Consider the following 22,077-nt stretch of genomic DNA (forward strand, 5'->3'; position numbering starts at 1 on the left):
GGCAGGGGCTCTAAAACTACAACCGCACCCCTCTACATCCTGGAGCCAGCCATGTGGCCACAGGATGTCAGCAGGGCAAAGCAAAAGTCAAAGGATAATCGATACACCCGTGCAAACATCTGTAGACCGACAAAGCCCAGAAGAGGCAACGCCTACCCAGTCTGTCCTCCCTGAAGCCCATCTGAGTGCCGGCCTCCATCCCAGGGTCTAGAGACCTGGCCGGGTAGTTAGTTGTGTGGCCCATTCCAAAGGACACAGGCACACACTGCTGCCCAACCCCTGTTGGAGGAAACCTGGGCTCAGCCCTGTAATTAGGGCTTCAGAACGAACAAGAGAACAGAATGCGGAGATCTGGGCTGGGATGATGTAGGTCTGGATACTGCTGCTTGTGCCTGTGTAAGAGCGGCCTGTACAGCTCTATTCAGAAAAAGCCCTCACCAGGCTAGCGCAGGAGAGCTTTATCTTTTGCAGAACCAGATCCCACTGGAGCTAGGAGGTCCTGCAGTGGAGCTGGGCTCTCAGAGGGCAGCCCCTTCTAATTTCAGACTGCTCTTCTTCAAAAAGGGAAACTGCCCTCACGGGGAACAGAAAACTACCTTCCTGGAACTCCTACCCATGTGTGCCAGTTCTGTCCTCTGAAACCACATGACAAAATCTCCAGGCAGCTCTGTGTGGAGGTTAAAATCTCTTAGCAATTATAAGCTTAGGAGTCAGAGACCTGTCCCAGGTGGGTGATCCTGGGTGGATCATCTAATCTAAGCCTCAGTTCCCTCCCTAATTAAGTAGAGATGATAATATCCTCCTCTTCGGATACTTGTGAAGATTAAATGAGATTGGGTATGTGAAGCCCCTAGCACAGTGCCTGGCACATAGGAAGGGCTCAATAAACGGTAATAATAATACGACTGTTCTTTGAGGTTTTAAAGATTACCTTCCTGATCTCCCTATACCTTTGTTTTCTTGCTAAGCAGTCCCAGTTCCTCAAGACATGATTTCAAGTTCCTCAAACATCCCCTAGTTGCTCTGTCACTAGGCAGCTGAGGCACAAAGGCAGGCCTTGGGCAACAGATTAGAACCTGGACAGCCTTCCTGAAGGGATGCTGGAAGGGACTATTCAATCTCCAAATCATACCGAGCACCTCCAATGAGCCAGGCATCATGCTAAGCAATGCAGATTCACTGGTCAGTAAAATATGATCCCTCCCACCAGGAGCTTAGAGTTTAGTCTACTCCATAAATTAATGGTCCACATGCATCCAAGCACCTAGAACTGAACTCAAGTGCCATGTCCTCAAGCATGCCCTGCTTCCTTCCCCTGGGTGAGCAGAGCTCTCTACCCAGCAGTCTTCTTCCTTCGCCAGCCATCATTTACATGTGAGGCCGTCATCCCTACCTGTGGGATGAAAGGTTGTGTGTTCCAGGTAAGAAGACAAAGGTTAAAGGTCCACAATATTTCAAATTAACGGGATTAATTTGAACTCAGCACAAAGCAAGCACTTGTCCTGGGAGGCTGGACGGAAGCTGGCAGGCCCTGGGCCTCAGTCTCTGGCCCAGCTTCCCCACAACTCCCTCCTAATGGTCCTTCTCTTGTCCTAGGACACTGTGGAAGGAACACCGCTATGGCAAGAAGGTCAGAGCAGTGGTTCACCAACTATAGTCCCATGGAAGGCAGACTCAGAGTGCTTGCTGGCCAGCCTAGTAGCTCTAGACAGTGCTCCTGACTCGGCCTCCCTCTCCTTTCTCCTTGAAAGGGAAAATACCCCCACACCAGAGAGAGAAAAGCTGAAGTGGCCACTTGCTTCTTCCAATGGCTTCTTTCCCTTCTTGGAAGGCATCAAGCTCTTTGTGGTCCAAAGGTCTTCGCTCATGCAGTTCCTTCCTTCCAGCTTGAGTGAGCGCCCCCTACCCTCAGGGTTGCGTACAGCACCTGACCACCAAGGCCAGGGGCCAGTGGAGGGTGAAACCTAGTTCATGTTTACTCACCAGCATAGGGCCCTGGCAGGGCTGCCTCTGCCCAGAGCAGGCATCCTTTCCTAATTCACCTAAAAGTGTCATAAGGGCCAGCAAGTAGCCCTAGCCAGGGGTGGGGCCACATGAGACAAACATGGCTACCTCAGTCTTAGACTCCAGGTGCCCGCTTAGGTATGTTTTTCAGGGAAGTCTTCTTGATCCGCCACCCCAACATAATTCATTCTCCCTATCCCATAGCTCTCTCCCAACACCTTCTTCTCTCCTTTGTAGCATACATTATGTTTTGATTATTTGAGCATAATCTGTTTCCCACTGTTCTGTGGGCAACACGAGGGCAGGGCCACATCAGTTTTGCTCAACTGGGGCCTGGCATGTAGAAACTCAATGCATGTCTGAGCTTTATGGAGGTATATGATTCAGATTAACTTTGAATACTCCAGGACTAGGCCTCTACACTAAATATCACCTTCATCCAGCATACAGTAGGAAGTGAGTGACATAGCCATCACATAGGCCACCCAGAGCCCCAAGAGGATTCGGTTCAACTGAGACAAGGCAGGCAAGATGCCTCCATATAGCACACAGCATCCTCAGAGACCTTCAGTAAATACCTGAGGGGCTGCAGGACACGGAATGACAGGACACTACAGTCTCCTGTTGGAAGACCGTGTTTCTCAGCCTTTTAAAGCACAAATCCCCTTTCGATAAACACAGATTTCACATACACACCCCCACCCAAAACTGTGCCATGCTCCATTTGAGAATTACTGTAAATGTAACATCAGGCAAGATTTCTGTCAAACTTCACTTTCAGTAGTTTACATTTTAAAAACAATATATTTGTGCAAACCTAAAATGTGATTATGATACTGAATATGCTTTTTCGAACTTCATAAATGCCCAATCCCCAGAGATTTTTATATTCTCTCCCACCCCCACCCACCATTGACAATCACTACTCACAGACTAGGGCCCACCGCCGAGAGCAGCACTGTTTCCAGTCAACACAGAATGTGCAGAAGAGGAGTAAGCTCTGATATTCCCATCAGAATAGAATGGCAACATGATCTAAGTGGGAAGACCATCAGATGGAGAGTCAAGAGATTAGGCTATTTATTATTTCTAGTTCTGAAGCTCCTTTGTCAGGATAATGTCCAATTAAATTTTTAAGACTAAGAGATCATTTTCCCAGCTATAAAACGGGACAATGGCATGAGGGAGTCAACAGCCAAGAAAAATAACATGATTTCTAGGATCCAAAGGGATGTGGAGAAAAGAGAAACAAAGCTCAGCTCTGAGACCACCACCACACCACAAGGGTTCCTTATCTGGACTCATTACTAGTCGCAATAGGCAACTAGGGGAAACAAGTTGATGTTTAAGTGGGCTGTGGGATACCTGGCCTGCCGCTACTCTCTCTCCTCCTCCAGTGGAGGAAGACGCATCACCACAGTTCGGAGATGGACATGAGAGTCAGACCTACATGAGTTAAACCTTGGTTCTGCCACTTACTCACCAGCAATGTCAGATAAATTACATAACTTCTCTGAGCCTCAGCTTCCCTCAACTGTGAGAGCATAATACAGCCTGCCTCACTGGGTTATTATGAAGATTAAATGAGTTAATACATGTAAAATGTTTAGCACAGCATCTAGAAAATGATAAGTAAATACAGAAAGTATTTATAAGTGTTAGCTTTATGATTTTTATTACTATTGTTATTTCTCAGTAGGAATGCAGGCAGCTGGATGGGCAGCCCAGAGGCACCTGGCAACCCTCTCATTCTCATTTCCTATTCATTGTCACAAATGACATGACCTCTGTGGCTGAGGACAAGAACAGCTGGGCAGGCCAGTTCAATGGACAGCTGCTGTGTTTTAGAAGAATACTCCAAGAGGCCCGAGTTTGGAGAAACAAGCTGGCAGGAGAATACAAAGTCTTGCTTGGCGTAGGGGGCGGGAGGCGGGGTAGGGGGAGTCAAGCGACTCCAACAGAGGCCAAAGGGGCTGGAGGGGGAGGAAGAAGCAGCACAGGGGAAAGACCTAAACCAAAGACATTGTGGGCACAGAAAGCTGGTCTTCCAGGAGAGAGGAAGGTGCAGGTGAGCCGCAGGGAAGCCATGAAGAGCACGATGTGGGCAGCCGGGGAAAACTTGGCCACATCCTGAGGAAGGGGCAGGTGGAAAGAACCAGGCTGCCAGGCACTACTGGATGGAGAAAGGTCAGGACAGATTGAGAAGGAAGACCACAAGTTGACCCCGCTGGTTGACCTCGGGTCCCCTCCTCAAGCCCTCTCTGTCCCTACACCCACACAACTTCACAAGTCCCAGGATTTCGCCAGTATTCCCATCATTGCCACCTTCTACTGTCCCCATCTGGGTCCTCTTTTAAGCCAGAGGCAAAACAGGATACAGGTTTCATCATTTCCCTTTTTCTTGGGAACTGTGGAACAAGTGCTCCATGGTTTTCTCCGTGGGGAACAGGCCAAGGAGGCCCATGTGGAGGAGAAATCACCTTCCAGCTCCAGTCTGAAAGGTACACGTGTTAAGCTGCCTGAGCTCGCTTCCCCGACTGGTCTTTTCTTTCTCAGAGAGAGAGCTCAGCCTCAGTCCTGCCCACTGGGCTCTCCCCACACACAGCATCCATCAAGGGAATGCTGGAAGTCAGTTTAGGGGTGAACTAATCCTAGCCCTAATCAGTCCTTAAGGCGCCTCCAGATTCAAATTCCAGATAGGTGCTGTTCCAGACATAACCCCAGGCAACATGGAATCAGCAGCAATGTCATCCACCCGGGAGACTGGGCTAGCCACAGGGAGCCAGCATCAGGTCACATTGCGGCAGGTCCAGGAAGGAAGGCTCTCTGACCCCGCAGAGGGATCACCATGCAGGCTGTCACACAGGCAGCAACAGTAACGAGTCTGCCTTTATCTGTACAGGCCTTTCCTGTGTGCAAAGCATCATCATGTACATAACCTACCCCTGCCTGCCACATCTCTGGCCCTCCCTCTGCTTTGACCAACCCATCACCCAATCCTGTGGACTTTTTCTTCAAAGGGGCTTCTGTGCCCCTTGCACATCCACTCCTGACATGTCGACGCAGACCCTTTCCCTCCTGCCTGAGCTCTGCTGGATCTGAGTTGGCCTCCCTGTCTTCGGTCCTGTCCTGTTCCTTCCCTAGCCATCCTTTTCATACAGAAGTGTCCTCTGATGTCCCCAGCACGCCCCTGGTCACACATTCCTAGTCGCTCCCTATCATCTCTACACCCCTGTGCCATAGCTCAGCTTTCAAGGTGGCTTTAAGGCTTTATTGCCCCTTCCCTAAAGCACACATCTTCCTGGGCCTCCCTGCACTCTTGCTTTAGTTCAGGCTGGTCCCCTTCCCCTATTCCGTCCTTTAAGGCTCTGATCTCCACAAGCATTCTCTGACTGTAGAAGATATGAGATTGTTTCTCAATGCCTGTACCGCCCCCCAAGCTCTAAAAGGGGCAGTCTCACATCTCATGTGATCAGGTCACCCGCTAGCTAACTGCCTGTACCTGAGTGGCCCCATGACCCAGAAAAGCCAATCCACTGGCTGCCAGAATTCGGCAATGGTGTGCACAGCCATGGAACAAGCCTATGAATAAGCAAAGACTGGGTCAACAGAGAGGGGAGCCAAGAGCAGATGCTCAGATGAAAGCAGAGAGGCCACCAGTCCCCAAAAGACAGAGCCACCTCCATTCCTGACTCCCTGGCTCCCATGGGGCGAGGCTGCCTCACGGTAAACCTACCAACAAATCCTCTTCCCCAGAGCTAACCTAGAGGGGCCTCTGTTCTGTGTGGACTACAGCCAACACCAGCTCGGGGAGCCCCATCCCCTCTGTCTGACAGTGCTGAGTGGAGGAGCTGTGTACACAGTAACAAGCAGACTCTGCTGAGGGTGACTTTTTTTCTTGTCTCGCCTGTATGGCTAGTAAGTGTTCCACATACACCTGGTTTCCTCCCTGGGACTAGAGCTCCTCATTTAGGGCTGGAGGAGCAGGCAGCTTTGGGCTGTCTGAGCAGCTCACAAGTTCTCTTCTGAAGCTGCCCCCAAATCCACATGGGTTATGGAGTGTCCCCCCCCCCGCCCCAGGCATGCTTTGTTGCACATGACCTCATACCCTAATCGGAGCAGAGTGGACCAAGGGTAGAGATGTGATGCAAGCTGGGCCAATTGAATTTGCTCTCCTGGGAATCTGGACTTTGGACTAAGAGATGAGTCCCTCTGAGTGTGGCTGGAACTGTAGCAGAAACACTTGGGACCGTGTGGGAAGGAGGAAGCCAAGCTGCAGAGACAAGACCCAAAGAGAGAATCTAACAAGGTTTTTCCAATCCCTGCTTAAAGCCAGGCAGCAATCCTGCCATGGGATCCTGAGTGTCCCCTGAAACCCTATAATAAATCACCTATTTCGCCTACGCTAGGTTCAGTTGGTTTCTGTTACTTGCAATCTAGGGGTCCTAACACAGTTGGGATCTCCCTTATGCTCCTCCAGGAATACAAAGCAGGAGCTCAACAAACAAACTTGCTGAATGAAGAAAATCTGGCCCCAGATTTTGGCTTTTCGATTTCTGCCAAAGGCACCGCCGTGCTCTACAAGTACTCCACATACAAAATGTGTAACTCAGTCCCAGGATTCAATGCACTTTCCTTGCCTGAAATGCATTATATCCTCATTTTCACCTCTTCTTTGGGACAAACTAGCACTAAAGGAAAAGGCAGACGGGAAGGCAGGCCAAAAGAAACAGCCCATGGCAGTGCAGGCCAGCAAGTCAAACTGGATCCACAAACTCTGTGCTACTCAACTGCCCCTGCTTCAAAAAACTCTGCCCTGAGATATCTTGCCCTACGCCACATTCCCAGTCTACCCAAGATGACCATCGAAGTCTCCAAGAGGCCACAAAGCTTGCAACCATGCTAATGGATCATTTATGCCAGAGGCCATCACAAGGCCAGACCCAGGAATCCCAAAGTGGGAAGAAACCTCTGAGGATTGTCATGCCTAATGGTTTTCAAACTGTGTGCTCTGCAGAACCCCAAGACTTCAGCGGAACCTCTTGAGGCCCTTGGCTCCCTTGCATCAAGCAGTGCAGCACCCATTTGGTTGTATATATCAAGCTACCTTGTATGCGTGCATCTAAAGGGGGCCTAGTGGCTTATATCAGGGATCTCCAACCCCCAGGTTACAGACCGGTACCAGTCTGTGGCCTGTTAGGAACCGGGTCGCACACTAGGAGATGAGCGGTGGGTGAGAGAGCAAAGCTTCATCTGTATTTGCAGCCACTCCCCAGTGCTAGCATCACCACCATCAACGCCATCTCGGGAATTAGATTCTCATAAGAGCATCAGTCCCTGGAGCCAAAAAAGTTGGGGACCACTGGCTTACACAGTACAAAATTCCTGTTCTAGATCAACTCCATCATGCAGATGAGGAACCCGGGAATCATGGGCATAAGGCCAACAGGTGCCAAGTGGCAGAGCTGGAAGAGAACTCTGGGTGTCGGATTCTCCTGCTGCCTTTCTCCCGAAGCCGCTCCTTTAAAGGCCAGAACCCTGTGTGGGTCCTATGTGAGTGAGCACTGGCTGGGGAACACGAAGAGGACACTGAAGACACAATGCAGTGCCCACCATCAGGCACGGAGTCCGAGGTGACCCTGGCTGCACCAGCGGAAGAGCAATGCTAAATGGCCCAAACAATAAGGAGCTGTCCTGATGCTAGTCCTCCGCTATATATAGTTTCTCCCCTGAAATGACCTTTTGCAGCAGCAAAGCTTGTGGTATGGCAAAACTGGCTATGTGTCCCCAGCTCCAGAGGAGGAGAACTCTGCTGAAGAATCCAGATGGTAAATGCGCTGCTTACACATGTTGGGTGTCCCTTCCCAAACCACATCATTCATCTGCACTCCCTGTGCGGGAACCAGCAGAGGCTGCCTTTAAACTGATCGCCCGATTACTATCAAGACCTTCCCTAACCTAGGCATATACAGACAATTTGATTGTATTGCCTAAAAGAAAATAAAAGGCTAGAAAGATTAACACCAAATGAAGAATGGGGACTCTCTTTGGGTGGTGGGAGTATAAAGATTTTCTTCTTTAGGCCTCTGGTACTATTTACTTTTATACGAACATATATTACTTTTACAATAAAGAAAATCGTATTACTTGTTTCTCTCCAAATTTATCCTCCAAACTCTCCTCACTTACCCCTAATACCTGCCCTTTCCCACCTCAATCCTTTCTGAAGTGTCTACACATCGCCTCTGTCTCTACTTGTCTTGCTTGAAATGATATCACACCTTTGTCTTTGCTTCCTCCCCTAGGTAGATGGAAAACCATCGTGGATGATGAGACATACATGTGTAATATGTGCATGCGTTTGCAAGAATGAGATAAGATGCAGTAGAATAAGCACAGGAAACGGAGTAAGATTTCCTGGGTCAGATAACAGCTCCACCTCTGACTCTGAAAGGCAGACCAATGGTTTGACCTCTCTGAACCAGTTCCTCCAGCTGAATTCCTTATAATTGCCAATTCCCTTCCCCTAAAAGATAAGGATGAGTTCTGAGCAAGCTCACTAATCTCACGGCTTTTGAAAAAGGAATAATTTCACCCAAAATGACCATTAAAAAAACCTGAGGCCTTAGGTCCAGCCTACAAAAAGGGTCCCCATCGTCCATAGCCAAACTAGCACTGGGTGGTGGGCCACACTCATGAAAAACAGGGCCTGTAGGCTGAAGTCATTCCTTGGATACTTCCTCTGGCCCAGGGCCCCTGGATAGGCAAATGTCCAAGGAATGGTGCCGTCAAAAGTAGCAGGCTGAGTATTTCTATCCAGGGCTGCAGGAAAAGTGCTTAATGGTCAACAACGGGCTAGACACCCAAGCCCTGGATCTTCTGTGGAACATGTGTCACAGCAGAACAGAGCTAGGTTCAGCTTCTAACAAGAGGGGTCAGCTGTACATTAAGAGGCCCGATGAAGCTTTCCTTTTGCCTGTTGACTGTAAAAACTAGCCCATCTTGCTCCCCAGGGAGAAGGCCCAAATAATAGTGTGTACAACATGTGGAGGTTTTAAAATTTTATTTGGGCCCTTGTAAAAAGCCACAGTAACAGTAAGTTTCCCCTCAAATAAGGCCCCCCTTCTCCTCAGCAGTCAGCCCTGGACCGGGCCACAAACAAGAACATCACACTGAGCCAGACTTGGATGAGCTCTGGGTTCTGTGACCCTGACGTGAAAGCACAGAGGGAAGAAAAGCAACCAGAGAAGTCGGCCTGGCACATAAACACAGCATGCAGAGCATCGCCAGCTCCCCAGGACTGCACCCTCAGCTAGCCCTGGACCCTCGGCACTATGCGCCATGGACCTGCCCACCGGGTGTGTCCAAGTGGAAATGGGTTTGGAGAAAATAAACACAAATCACAGAAGCTCCAGTATTGTTAGTCCATCACACCATGAGCTCCCTAAGGAAAGGAATGGACACTCCATGATTTGCCCCACACATAGCACAGTGCCCGAGACAAGGCAGATGCACTGAATATTTAGAGACAGTTTCTCATAGTGGTTAAGATACGGGCTCTGGGACACAATGACCAGAATTCAAATAGCAGTTCCTGGCTTTCATGGGCAAGCATCTTAACCTCCCAGAGCCTCAGTTTCGTCATCTGTAAAGTGGAGGTAATTAAGCCTGCCTTACAGGGCTGATGTGAAAAATTGAAGATGATGTCAATTAGTAGGGTACCTAACACAAAGGTGGCAGAAAATTAATAAATGGTACTGATTTCAGTGATGATGATTCCTGACGCTGCTGTGAGGGCTCAGGAAATGAAATGCTCAGGTCATGTGACCACATTCTCTAAGTGAAAAAAAAAACAATGCATGTGTGATATATTATAGAGGACAGTGTGGTCTGTTTCCCAGACACAGCATAGGGGAAGGGGGGTGGAGAGAGGTACAAGGAGGGACAAATCCATGAAGGTTGTCACCAAGTGAACTTGCTGGCACATTCAGGAAGTGTAGTGTGAGAAATGGCAGAAGTGGACTATTTGCTAGTCAGGGGTGGCAATGACGTCAGTAAACCAGCTATATCTGTTTAGGGTCTAATGAGCCCTTAAGTTGAAATTGACAGTGAGGTAGCTATTGCATGGAAGGAACCCAGGGCTGAGAATCAAAAACAGTGGTCTAGAATCCAAAATCTTCCATTTCTCACAGTGTAATCCTGCACATGGCAGTTAATATTACTGAGCTTCTCCCCTAAAATGAGGGCCATCTCACCCTTAGTGAATTATCAGGATCAGATGAGATGTGTATAAAGTATGTACTGCAGTGCCTGACACACTGTCAGTGCTCAATAAATAACAGTATATAATAACTATAAAATAGTATTTGTTTGTTTTTCAAATCTAGTTGCTGGGGGCTGCAGTATCAAGTGCAGAAAGTGGCTCTGCTGTGGATGTTAATCACTAGTATCTTGGAAGTTCATGGAGGTGTTTACAGCTGACAAAGTGCATCAGAGAAATATGGGTGGCTCCAGGAAGGAAACCGCAGTGGACCCAGAGATGTCTGCCAAGCTGAAGATGGGCACAGCAAACTGAGGGCATGCCTGAACTCTGATCTACCAGGTAAGAAATGTTTCCATCTGTAAAGACATAGCTCAGAAAAGTAGCCACTGGTTGTAGCTAGAATCAGTGAGGATGTGGGGGTGTTGCAAGAGATTTGTTACTAACAAGAGTTGCAGTTCTCAAGTTTTTGTAAATGACTCACATTTTTAAAAAGGAAGCTGGATTCAAGGCCATCTCTATAATAACATCACTCTCAGGCAACTTGCTTCTGATTTGCTTTCTTGAATGAATGGTTAGAATGACTAGAATGGTAGATAACCAGTCAGTATACTCCGTGGAAGTTAGGTTTTGTATGTAAACTTCACTGACCACGCATCTTGACTTGGAAAGAAAAGGAAGGCTGGGAACAGCTGGCTTAAATACAGTGACAAGCATGGTGATAATAGTAAAAAATAATAACTACCGTTTATTGGGTATTTTAATATGTCCCAAGCACCATTCTAAGGATTTTATGTGCAGTAACTCATTTAATCCCCATGACAACCTATGGAGTAGGTACTATTATCTCCATTTTACAAATGAGGAAAGTGAGGCCCAAAAATTCACAACACCTTGCCCAAGGCTAATGAGCTAAAAGAGCTAAGATAATAAAATGCAATGGACATGAAATAAAATACTTGTCAGAGCTGTCATAATTACCTGCTATCGAAAGAAAACCGTATCTAATAAACGACCTCAGATTTTGCCAATCAAAAGAAATGCATGGCCAGCCCGCTCTGTACACTCTGACTCCAGGGGAAGGGCCAGAGGGTGGTCAAAATCAGATTTCCCAGGTTGGGTAGGGGAGGCTACACTCTGCTCCTCACAATACTCTGGGCTGAACAAGAGTCAGCAGAATACAAGTCCCCAAAGGAATAATGAACTTGGTCTTGGTTATTGTCATTAACAACCCACTACCTACGTTTGCTAAGCATCTGCTGTGTGTGGGCACTGTGCTAATCACTTCATATACATCATCACATATAATCCTAGACTACACTATGTGGTCATACTCTTGTCCCTATTTTACAGATGTAGAAACTGAGGCTCTGACCTGAGGCTCAGTGAGAAAGTAGTGGAGCCATTGCTTTCCATGGCTTCTGCCTCTCTGCCACTTATTTGTCAATAATCTTGGGTAGCTAACACCCTACTAAGCTCGGTATTCTCATCCATAAAGCAGGAAAAATGATTCCTGCCTTGCCTACCTAACAGGATGGCTGTGGCAATCGAATGACATATAACACTTGTGAAAGCACTTTGAAAACTGCAAAATGCTGAGCAAAGGATCATCAGTTATATTAATTACAAAGAGTATAACGGATCCTGCAAGCATTTTACTAATGTGACTCTCTTATCTCTTTTCCCTTGGGAATTTAATATTTCAAAGTCTGCAGAGCCAGGACACTCTTTTCTTCAAATCTCTGGCATCCAGAAATCGGAAAGTATAGGTTCGTTCTGGGAGAAGGAGGAGGAAACAAAGATGTTTGCATTCTACTTGTGTTTCTCTTTAGGAACACAATCTTGGCTGAGATTCTGCTGCTTCTAGGAGACTCAGCCCTCAAACAACAGTCAATACATATTTACTGAGCACCTACTATGTGCCAAAGCACATGTGGCTCCTAGGTGTGCAGATTGGAGCCTGGGGGCTGGGAAATAAAAGATGGTGACAGCAGCAGGAAGGGAAGAGAGTAGTTACAGTCCTTGTAGCTCTGCAGGCTTCACAGCTAACCTCCTAGATTCTTTTCATGGGGGCTGGAAGAGGGAGCTCACAGCACAATGGAATGAGCTTTGAGCACCTGAATTAGCTGAAGTACTTAAGCCGAGTTCCAGCTCTGCCTCTCCTCAGTATCATGATCACCAGCAATCAATTTAAGTTCCTAACCATCAGCTTTCCTATACGTAAAAATGAGTAAAAATGTTCCTATAGGAAAAATGGGCAGAATAAATATGATGATTGTTTGAATGGACCTAGCATGTTGCCTGAAGGTACTCAATAATAAATTCTTACTAAAAACAAACGAACAAAATGTGTGTTCTCTTCCATTCCAGCCAAAAGCTCAAGCTCTGAGATCAGACCACTTGGGTTCCAGTCCTGGCTCTGCTGTTTACAGCTGCATGGCCTTAGGCAGGAGATGTTACCTTTCTAAGGCTCAATGTCTTCATCTGTAAAAAGGTGATAATAGTATCCACCCATATGGTGTTTGTGAGGACTGACCCCACTACTGCAGGTGATGCTCCTGGCACATGGTAAACACCCAGCAAAGGTGAGCTATTCCTATTGCCTCTCTTCAAGCCCTTAAAAAGAACAACATTCCAAGTCCATGGGCTTGCTTCTAAGATCCAAGCTGCTTGGGGACTGGCTGGCTGCCTAGGCTTGGGCTCTGGTGCCAGCCTCTCAGAAGAGACAGGTACAAATGAGAAGCCATCTCCGTCCCCCAGTTCCTTAACCCCTTACCCCGCAGAAGGTACTCCAGCCTTTCAGGGACTGAGGGAAGGGGAGAAAAGGGAGTTTGTGTTTAATGGGTACAAACGTTCAGTACTGGGAAGATGAAACAAGTTGCGGAGATGGATGGTAGTGATGGCTGCACAACAGTGTGACAAGTTCCTGACAAGTTCCTCTTTACAAGGGCAACAGATGCAGGAGTTGAGGGCCTGAGGCTGGTCAGAGGTATGGGAGCACACTGAGCTTGGTCCCCATTCCCTGTGGGCTCAGGAAGGAGGGAGGTCTTGTTCAAAGAGAAGCACATGGCCTCGAGCAGCAGACAAGTGCCATATTGCCATGTTATTGTAACATTCCCTACCTTTCACTCATCCCTACATTCTTCATTTGAACCATAGACCTGCATCTCTCACACATAAAAGGGAGCTAAAAAAAAAAGTGGTGCTCAACCAGAGTAAGATAGCATTAACATTCTTTGGGAGTCAAATGAATGATAATACAGAAATGCTTTGTTTAACTGGACACATCCATCCATCCGTCCGTCCATCCACCCACCCACCCATCCCAACCAGTGACCACATAGTTGGAAACCCAGAACCAAGCCAAATTCTGACAAGAAATACATCACAGACTCTCCCCCGACCCAAGCTCCTGTATTTGCCTCTCTGTGGGACCTCTCAGGATTCACTTTAAGCCCACCTACTCTTTCTCTAAAGAAAAATTCTAACAAGCTCAAGAAATTGGAGAAGCTTCTATTTTAGCTCAGCAGATGGGATTTTAAGAAGTGACTATTACAATGAGATACCACTTAACACTCATTAGAATGGCTCCTATCAACACACACACTGCACACACACACACACACACAGGAAATAACAAGTATTAGCAAAGATGTGGAGAAATTGGAACCCTTGTACATTGCTGGTGGGAATATAAAATGGTACAGCTGCTGACAAAAACAGTATGGCGGTTCCTCAAAAAATTGAATACAGAATTAAGTTATAATCTAGCAATTCCATTTCTGAGTATATACACAAAAGAACTAAAAGCAGGGTCTCAGATACATATCTGCACAATCATATTCACAGCAGCGTTATTCATAGTAGTCAAAAAGCGGAAGCAACCCAAGTGTCCTACGACAGATGATGGATAAGCAAAATGTAGTATATCCATATAATGGAGTATTATTCAGCCCTAAAAAGGAAAGAAATTCTAACACATGCCACAACATGCATAAAACTTGAAGACATTATGCTGAGTGAAATAAGCCAGACACAGAAGAACAAATGCCATATGATTCCAGTTATGTAAGGTACCTAGAATAGTCAAACTCTTGGAAAGAGAAAGTACAACGGTGGTTTCAGGGGCTGAGGGAAGGGGAGAAAGGGGAGTTTGTGTTTAATGGGTACAAAGGTTCAGTTTGGGAAGATGAAACAAGTTGCGGAGATGGATGGTAGTGATGGTTGCACAACAGTGTGAATGCAATGCTACAGAATTGTATACTTAAAAGTAATTAAAATGGTAAATTTTATGTATATCTAACCACGATTTTTTTTTTAATGGTGGGGAGAAGAACTGACCACTGACTACCAGGGAGAAAACAGAGCAATGATTACAGGTAGAAACGTGAACCCCAAAAGCACAGCAGCAGGGAACCATTCAGTTTGGGGCTCACTGCCCTAGAATCTCAGAAGTCCAGCAGTCTCATGCTGTCACAAGCATGATAACTGATTAGGCAGCATGCACTTCCCATTCAGAGCCCAGAACAGGATTCGAGAGCCTTCTCACACCAAGGCTGCTGCTGGGGACCTCGGGGCAGGCCACTTCTGCACAGTCTTTCTCTTGGCAATTTCCTTCTGCATGCTACCAGTTTACTCCACCCCACTCCCTTCTTTTGGAGATAAAGACTTTTGAGAGAAAGAAGCTTTTGTGGTCCCCACCTCCACCAAGCAGGTGCTTTGTACATATAAGTGCGAACTCAACACCACTGAGTTGCAAAGAGAGGTTATTCGTGCTCAGTATACTTTGCTTGGAAGCATATCATCCGTTTCAGAAGATTCCCATCCAAAAATAGTTTTTAAACATTTCTTTTATAGTTTTGCTCTTTAAAAAAGAGTAAGTTTCAATGATCTGGTGGGGATAAAAAATAACTGGCTATGGTTTTTGTGTGTAAAAATGCTGTAACTTTGGATAATAGAAACTTCATAAGTTCACAAAATCTCTTTTCATCCAGGATCTGACTTGATTCTTACAACCTCTTTGGGAAGTGGGCAGGGTTAATAGTCATCGAATTGTACAAATGAGGAAACTGAGGCTCAGAGAGATTAACAGGCTTGTCCAAAGTCACACACACAATTAAGAAGAAGCAGAGAACCAAGGCATTATTTCTCATCAATACCAGATAAGGCTCTGGGTTGGGAACTCATATTTGAGCAAATCATACAGCCATGGAAGTAATTTTAAAAAGTATTAGCTTATTTTATCCCCTGAGCATCTCTCTAAACTAGAGGTATTACCATCTTTTTATTTTTAAATAGAGGACCAACTGAGCACAAACAAATGGCTTGCCCAAGATGACCACTGAAGAAAGAGGCAAAGAGATAGGCCTCCCCACTTTTGAATACACTTGACCTTAATACCACCTTCCCTACAATGTCTTGACCTTGGCACACTCAAAACTTAAAGGAGCCCAGGCAGTTTTTATATAGGTTGCACCATATTTCTGTGAACTTGGCAGGGAGCAGATAAACCTTTATTCTCTTTTTAATAGCTGGAAAAGGAAAAACGAGGTTAAAGAAATCTTTAAGTTCCTTTACAGCTCTAAAATTCTATGATTCTAAAAATTCTCCAGCAAGTCAATGGGTAGAGAGGCCTGGAACCCACTTCACCCACCTCCTGCCTCAGTTTATTAGACTACACCATCCCTGCCCCTGGAGTTAATGACTACAAATACAGGGTGTGCCTAGGATATGAGTCCATTCTTACATAGATGCACACATAAAATGACAAAAAGTGCTACTGCCTGCTTAGGACCTTAATAGGGAGCTTCACTCTACTCTGTTCTCATAAGAGGCTCAAATTGTAGGGAATTATGTCCCAGGTATTTGAGAACTTCCCCAGGCCTGGGGCAAGAGAGAAGTCAGTCCCAGGAACAGAATACCACCCTGAGGTTGCAGCTTAAGTCCCTTCATTAGATACCTGTCCTAACAGCCATCTAAGGTGGGAGTACAATCAGGTATGCTCATTCCTGCTCTCCTCCTATACACCTCACTGACTCCATTAGACACACTAATTTAATTCAACAAATATTAGGCACCTGCTATATGCCAGGCACAGCTCCAGGTACCAGGGAGTGAACAAATAAAAATGTGGCCACACATAGTAGGTGAGACAGCCAGTGTCAGATGATGGTAAGTGCCACAAAGAAAAATAAAATAGAGAAGGGTCGTAGATAATGCCAAGAGCAGATGGTGGAGGGAAATGGGTTGATTTTAAAAAGGGTGGTCTGGGAGGAATGGGAGGGAGAGACTCATTCAGATATCAGGGATTGGATCAGGGGATGAAGAGCAAGAGAGGGCTTAAAAAAGTAAGCTGGTGAAAATCATACTGTCTTGTAGACTAACACAAGGACTTTGAATGAGATGGGGAACAAAGGAGTAACAGAATCTGACTTACGGTTTACAGCATCACTCTCACTGCTGTGCTGAAAATAGTCTGTCGGGAGACAAGGGAGGAAGCAGGAAGGTCAGTTAAGAGGCCAATGGTAGCTTAGACCAGGGGTGACAGTAGTAAAGATGGTGAGCATCAGGTTCTGGATATATTTAAGGCAAAGCCAACAAGATTTATTGATTAAGTGAATGTGGGATGTTGAAAGAAAAGGAGGAGTCAGGAATGACTCTAGAATTTTAGGGGCCTGGGCAACTAGAAGGATGAAATCACAATTAACTGAGATGGAAAAGTCTGGAAGGAGCAGGGAGTGGGGGTGCGGGCTCATTCTGTTTGGGGCATGTTAAACTGAGAAACCCTTCAGATATTAGATGCGTTGAGTAGGCAGCAAAATATATACGGCTCGAGATGGAGAGGATGGGCTAAAATGATAAAGGTGGGCATTACCAGCATATATAATAATACTTAGTCGTATGTATAATCATATAAGATTTCTATGCATGATCACATGTAATCTGTATGACCATGTTTATTATATGCCCCCCAAACTATAAGCTCCATATGGCCAAGGACCATATCTGTTCACAGCCAGCAAGGTGCCTGGCACTCTCAGTAAATATTTACTGAGCAAATGGAGAAGTTGCCTAATTACTCTCTCAAGAATAGCCACAACAGCCCACACAACGAGAAGCTTACTGGCTGCCAAGCCCAAACAAACCAAAACAGAACCCTAGGTCTGTCCACCCCAAGCTTGAGATTCCAGAACGTAAGTGGATAGGCCTGGCACATCACAGAGTCAGATATTTGGGTTTCAGCCCTTCCACATTCTCAAAAGATGGCACTAGGCAAGATACTGGCCTATTCTACCACCTCTATTTCATCCTTGGGTAGCCAAGGGAGGGGCTGCCTCACCCATTTCATGAGCAGAGATACTGATTTACCCAGGATATATGTCTGGACTGGCAGGAGCCCCCCAAAGGAGTAAATGCCCAAATAGTCTCTGAATCATACAAGGACCACCCAGCACGTGAAGGGAACACAAACCTACTGGGGATGCATTAAGAGTAACAGTTAAAAAAAATGTGACAATCACAAAACTTGAGATGAGAGGACCACCTAATTCTTTTAGCTAATGCAAGTCTGCCTGACCAGTGGGAGTCGTGTCTCTGCTTCGCCCATCAAGTAACTAGGAAGACAAAACAAAGATGAAAGGATGACATGACAAGGCATAAGATTTCAACTCAATAACTTTCCAGTTTTGAAAAGTTACATTTGTGAAGATGATTACAATGGCTCTAATGACATAATATAACCCTCTCCCTTTCTGAGATACTGAAAGTATGACCCAGAAAAGTTTGATGACCTCCCCGGGGTCACACAGTTACAGGCCCAGGACTAGAACTCAGGTTCTACCTCTCTTTTGAGGGTTTCTTCCATTACACCAGCGATCACGGAAAGGTAAGAGTTACAGTGGGAGCTAGGGGAGTTTAAGGCATTAGCGTTACAACATAAAACTATGTCCTTGTCAAAGGGTAAGCTGCAGATGTTACAGGAATGCCAGGTGCACACTGTGAGGTTAAGAAGGATTCCTTCCCTTACACCAAACTTGTCATCTTACAGAGTTCCCCTTGGCTTTGAACATTATGAATAAAGCTATTCATAGTGGGACGCACAGAATTGAAAAAAAAAAAAAAGATACACTAGCAGCTAAAAAAATGCAGCTATATATTTCAGTAAAATGTTTACGTGAAAAATTCAGATGGTAGGATAAAGTCGGGTCAGCTTTCTAAAATCAACAAATATTGAGTGCTTCCTCTGTACAAGTCATTGTGCTAAGTGCTGAGTGTGAGTGTGTGAGTGTGTGGGTGTGTGTGTGTGGTTACATGAGTGAATGAGAAAGACACACACAAGGATAAGACAGAACCCAGGTCTTCAAGGCTTACAATATAGTTACTGATATGACTGTAAACATCAAAGAAATGACTAATAATATGGAGTAGATAATTGTTAAGTAAGTGGCATAAAGTGTCTGCAAGAGTCCTCAGAAGAAGCAACCAGGTCTACTTGGGAGGGGTGGAACCATCAGGCAAGGTGCTTCTAGAAAGATATGGGATTTGAGGTGGACCTTCAAGGGAAGAGAAATGGCATGAGCAAATACTGGTGGTCTTATTGTCAGGAAAGCGAAAGAAACCATGCCTTAAAAGGAAGGACTGGACCAGACTTGAACAGCCTTGGAAGTTAAAGTTCTTGTAGAAATGGGAAGGTGCAAAATTTTTTCTGAACATAGAACTAAATAGGGTTTGCAGCAGATTAATTTAAAAATGTCTTTTGGGAGACACATGGTGTGCAGGCACTGGACGCGCAGGTGCGCATGTGACCGAATGACTGAAAATGAATGTCTTTGGTGGAGAACTAACTCCAGCCTGGGAGATGAGTTGGACTTGAGGTGACAAGGGCGTGAAGTAGAGTGGGAAGGGGCAGGTCTGTAAGACCTACTGAAGAAAAAGCAGGTCCCAGTGACTGGCTGGCTGGGAGGCAGAGGACAGGAGGCAGAAAAAGTCAGCAGAGAGAGATCTTCGAAGTATAAAGTTAAGCAGCTGCAAGAATGAAAGAGCAAGGAAAGCTGGCTGAGAGGGTGAGATGCAGAGGTTGGTTTTAGAAGAGCGGAACCTGATAACTACATCAGAGAGTCGAGTGGGCATTTAGAGATATGAGTCTGGAGTTCGAGAAGGAATAGGTGAAGATAAAGCGTAGGGAACTTTCCAAAGGACAGAGTTGTGGGACTAAATAAGACTTCTCTGAGAGGGAGTGTAATGAGAGAAAAATTGGAATGTCGAACTGAACCATGAGTGTGCCCACACCTAGGAGGTGATGGCAGGCAGGAGTGATCTGAGAGAAAAGCCAAGATAATCTACTGTCAAGAAGGGAAGAGGGGAGAGTTTCAAGTAGGAAAGGGTTGTCAACAGTGAAAAATGTGACCAAATCAATTATGTTGACTGAGCACATACATAATAAATATTTGTTGAATAAATGAATGGATTGGGAAGGAAGAAAGCCCTTGGGTTGGAGAATCGACTTTCCTCAGTCAGAATGGCCAGGGTTCCTTAAGAGGATTTCAACGTTAAATTTTACTCTTCCCCTACAAAAACACATTTCTTCTTCCACAAGTCATCCTGTCCACCACACAGACATCCTTCCCTGCTTCCCCTCATCCTCCTTCCCAGTTTCCGCAACTCAACCAACACACCTTTGGTGTCAAAAGAGACAGGAAGCTCCAACTAGAGTTTCCACTTCATTAACAACTCTGCCTGTGGCTCCTCTTACATAAAAAATATATGTGGCAATTGGGTGGAAGAGGAGACTGTGCTCTAGCTCCAGTTGTACTACTAACTAGCTGTGTGGGTTTGGGCAAGTTGCTCAACCTCTCTGATTTGGGCTTTTTCATAGGTAGGAGGAGGTAGATCTTTTTGGATTCTAGACAAGTTTCGAAGGTGCCTTTCAGCTTTAAAGTCCTCGATTTTATCATTCTCAGAAGGTCCTTGCAACATGCTCAGAGAAGGAAGTGAGTTACAAGACCTGGGGAAACGACCGTCAGACCTCTTCCCGGGGCGAAGAGCCAGAATAGGAGTGTACTAAGAAAGTGAGAAGGCGCTTCCCGGGCCTCGCGGATCACCAGAGAGCAGATCCCATTCCCATGGCTGGGAACAATCCCAACAAACCCGAGAGAGATTCCCACCCCGCACCCCACCATTCCTAGGCTCTCAGATGACTGGGAGGCTCTAAAAAGCCCTGCGGGAAAAATAAAGATTTCTTTCCCAGAGTCCTGCGGTGCTTTTGCAAGTCGGATTCCGGCAGACACGATCAGCAGCCCGATAATGACACAGTCTTTGGAAGGAGCGACTGTTCTCGCCTCGCTCGCTCCGAGTTCTGGGGACGCCTGGCCGCCCGCGCCGTGCCCCGACGGGCGGGTGTCCGACCCCAGCCCGGCTGCCAGGCCAGCGGCGCCCCTACCCCGGGCCCTCCTACCCTCCGCTGGCCCCGCTGCGGTCTACAAACATTTCCTGCCCCCGCCCCCACCCCTACCCGGAGCTTCCCAGTTGGAGCGAGTTGGGCTCGAAGCCGGGTCAGCGCTCGCAGTTGCCCCAACTCGGCTTCCCCCGCCACCAGGGCTGGGGAGGAGGCCACTGTCCGGCTCGGAAGCAGCCATCGGAGTAACCCAGGAGCCAGGAGCCATGGAAGGTCGCTCGGGAAGCCCAGGGCTCAGGCAAGGAGGGGGACAATTGGCGGGGCGTCCGTGGCCCTGCTCCCTTCACAGTCGTTACCTGCTCGCTTGCGGGGGTGTCCCGGGGCGGCCGGCCCCTCCCGGCGCTGTCTCCCCACGCAGTTGCCCATGCTGGCTCCTCAGCCGGGCCCCATGCACCGGAGGCGGTGGGCTAGTCCGCTGCTCCTCGCTCCTGCCCCGGACGGCGGCGTCCCTGGTCAACGGCTACTGCCGCCGGGCATCGGACGCTCCCGGATCTCCCCCTGGGGGCGCGCTGTGCTCCAGTGTCGGCTTCGCCACAAACTTTGCGGGCGAGGGAGAGAGGGAGGTGACCGACTCCCCAGCACAGTCCCAGGCGGCCGGGCCAGGGGGGCCCGCGACGGTGCCCGGCCGGAGACAAGCTCCGCTGGAGGGGCGGAGAGAGGGGGCGGGAACCGCCGCAGCTACACCCGACTCGCTCCGGGCTCTCAGCTGGGGCCGGCCCCCTGGAGCCTGTCACTCACCTGCCTAGCCCCGCCCCAGCCCGGCCCCGCTCCCTGCCGCTGGCTCCCGGTGCCAGCGCCGCCGCGGCCGCCAGCCCCAGGTGCGCATGTGACCGACGGCACCGCCCCCTCGAGCCGGGTCTGATTTTCTCATTGGCTTCCCCCAGGGCGCGTACCGCCCCTCGGCCCCACCCAGCCAGGTGCCCGCCCTGCCTCCCGTCTCCCGGGTAGCAAGGCCTTGAATTATTCGTCCTCAATGGCCCCCGGCTGTGTGCCCAGCAGCCACCTCCCCACCCCGCGCGGCCGCCCCGACTCCAGTCCCCGCCCCTCGGGGAGGGACCATCCCGGATCCTCCCTGGAACTGCCTGGCCTGGAGCCGGCAGGCACGTGATCCAAGGAGCGCCCAGTCCGCTCAGCCTTCTCCAGGCGATTGGCTCAGGAGGCGCGTGCGCCGAGAGGCCAGTCCGTGCTACCGCCCACTTCCCCTCCCACGGTCTCTAGTTCGCGTCATGGCCTCCGCCGCCGCTCTGGAAGCGGTGGCGCCCACCGGCGCTCTGTGGGGCCTCGTGCACGACTTCGTCATGGGTCAGCAGGAGGGTCCCGCTGACCAAGTAGCTGCAGGTACGGCGGACGGCGCTGCGCG

General features: G+C 47.9%; 2 protein-coding genes across 4 annotated transcripts in view; one reads left to right on the top strand and one right to left on the bottom strand.

The window, feature by feature from the left end:
* The window catches only part of UBTD1 (ubiquitin domain containing 1), a 48,947-nt gene extending 27,453 nt beyond the window's left edge, over positions 1 to 21,494 (bottom strand). Inside the window, exons 1-2 of one of the 2 annotated variants that reach the window (XM_039871616.1) lie at positions 21,014 to 21,494; positions 16,701 to 16,739 (exon numbers count right to left, since the gene is read on the bottom strand). In XM_039871616.1, coding sequence (XP_039727550.1) covers positions 16,701 to 16,739; positions 21,014 to 21,083 — 109 coding nt within the window. In that variant the 5' untranslated portion in view covers positions 21,084 to 21,494. The remainder of the gene's footprint in view (positions 1 to 16,700; positions 16,740 to 21,013) is intronic. The other variant, XM_039871617.1, reaches the window with a different exon arrangement.
* Positions 21,495 to 21,885: 391 nt separating this feature from the next.
* Positions 21,886 to 22,077, top strand: part of MMS19 (MMS19 cytosolic iron-sulfur assembly component) — a 29,174-nt gene continuing 28,982 nt past the window's right edge. For both annotated transcript variants that reach the window (XM_039871605.1, XM_039871606.1), the window contains exon 1: positions 21,886 to 22,055. In XM_039871605.1, the coding sequence (XP_039727539.1) occupies positions 21,944 to 22,055 (112 nt within the window). In that variant the 5' untranslated portion in view covers positions 21,886 to 21,943. The remainder of the gene's footprint in view (positions 22,056 to 22,077) is intronic.

The sequence above is a fragment of the Pteropus medius genome, unplaced genomic scaffold (genome assembly GCF_902729225.1).
Source record: "Pteropus medius unplaced genomic scaffold, Ma_sr-lr_union100, whole genome shotgun sequence".
NCBI classification, from domain to species: domain Eukaryota; kingdom Metazoa; phylum Chordata; class Mammalia; order Chiroptera; family Pteropodidae; genus Pteropus; species Pteropus medius.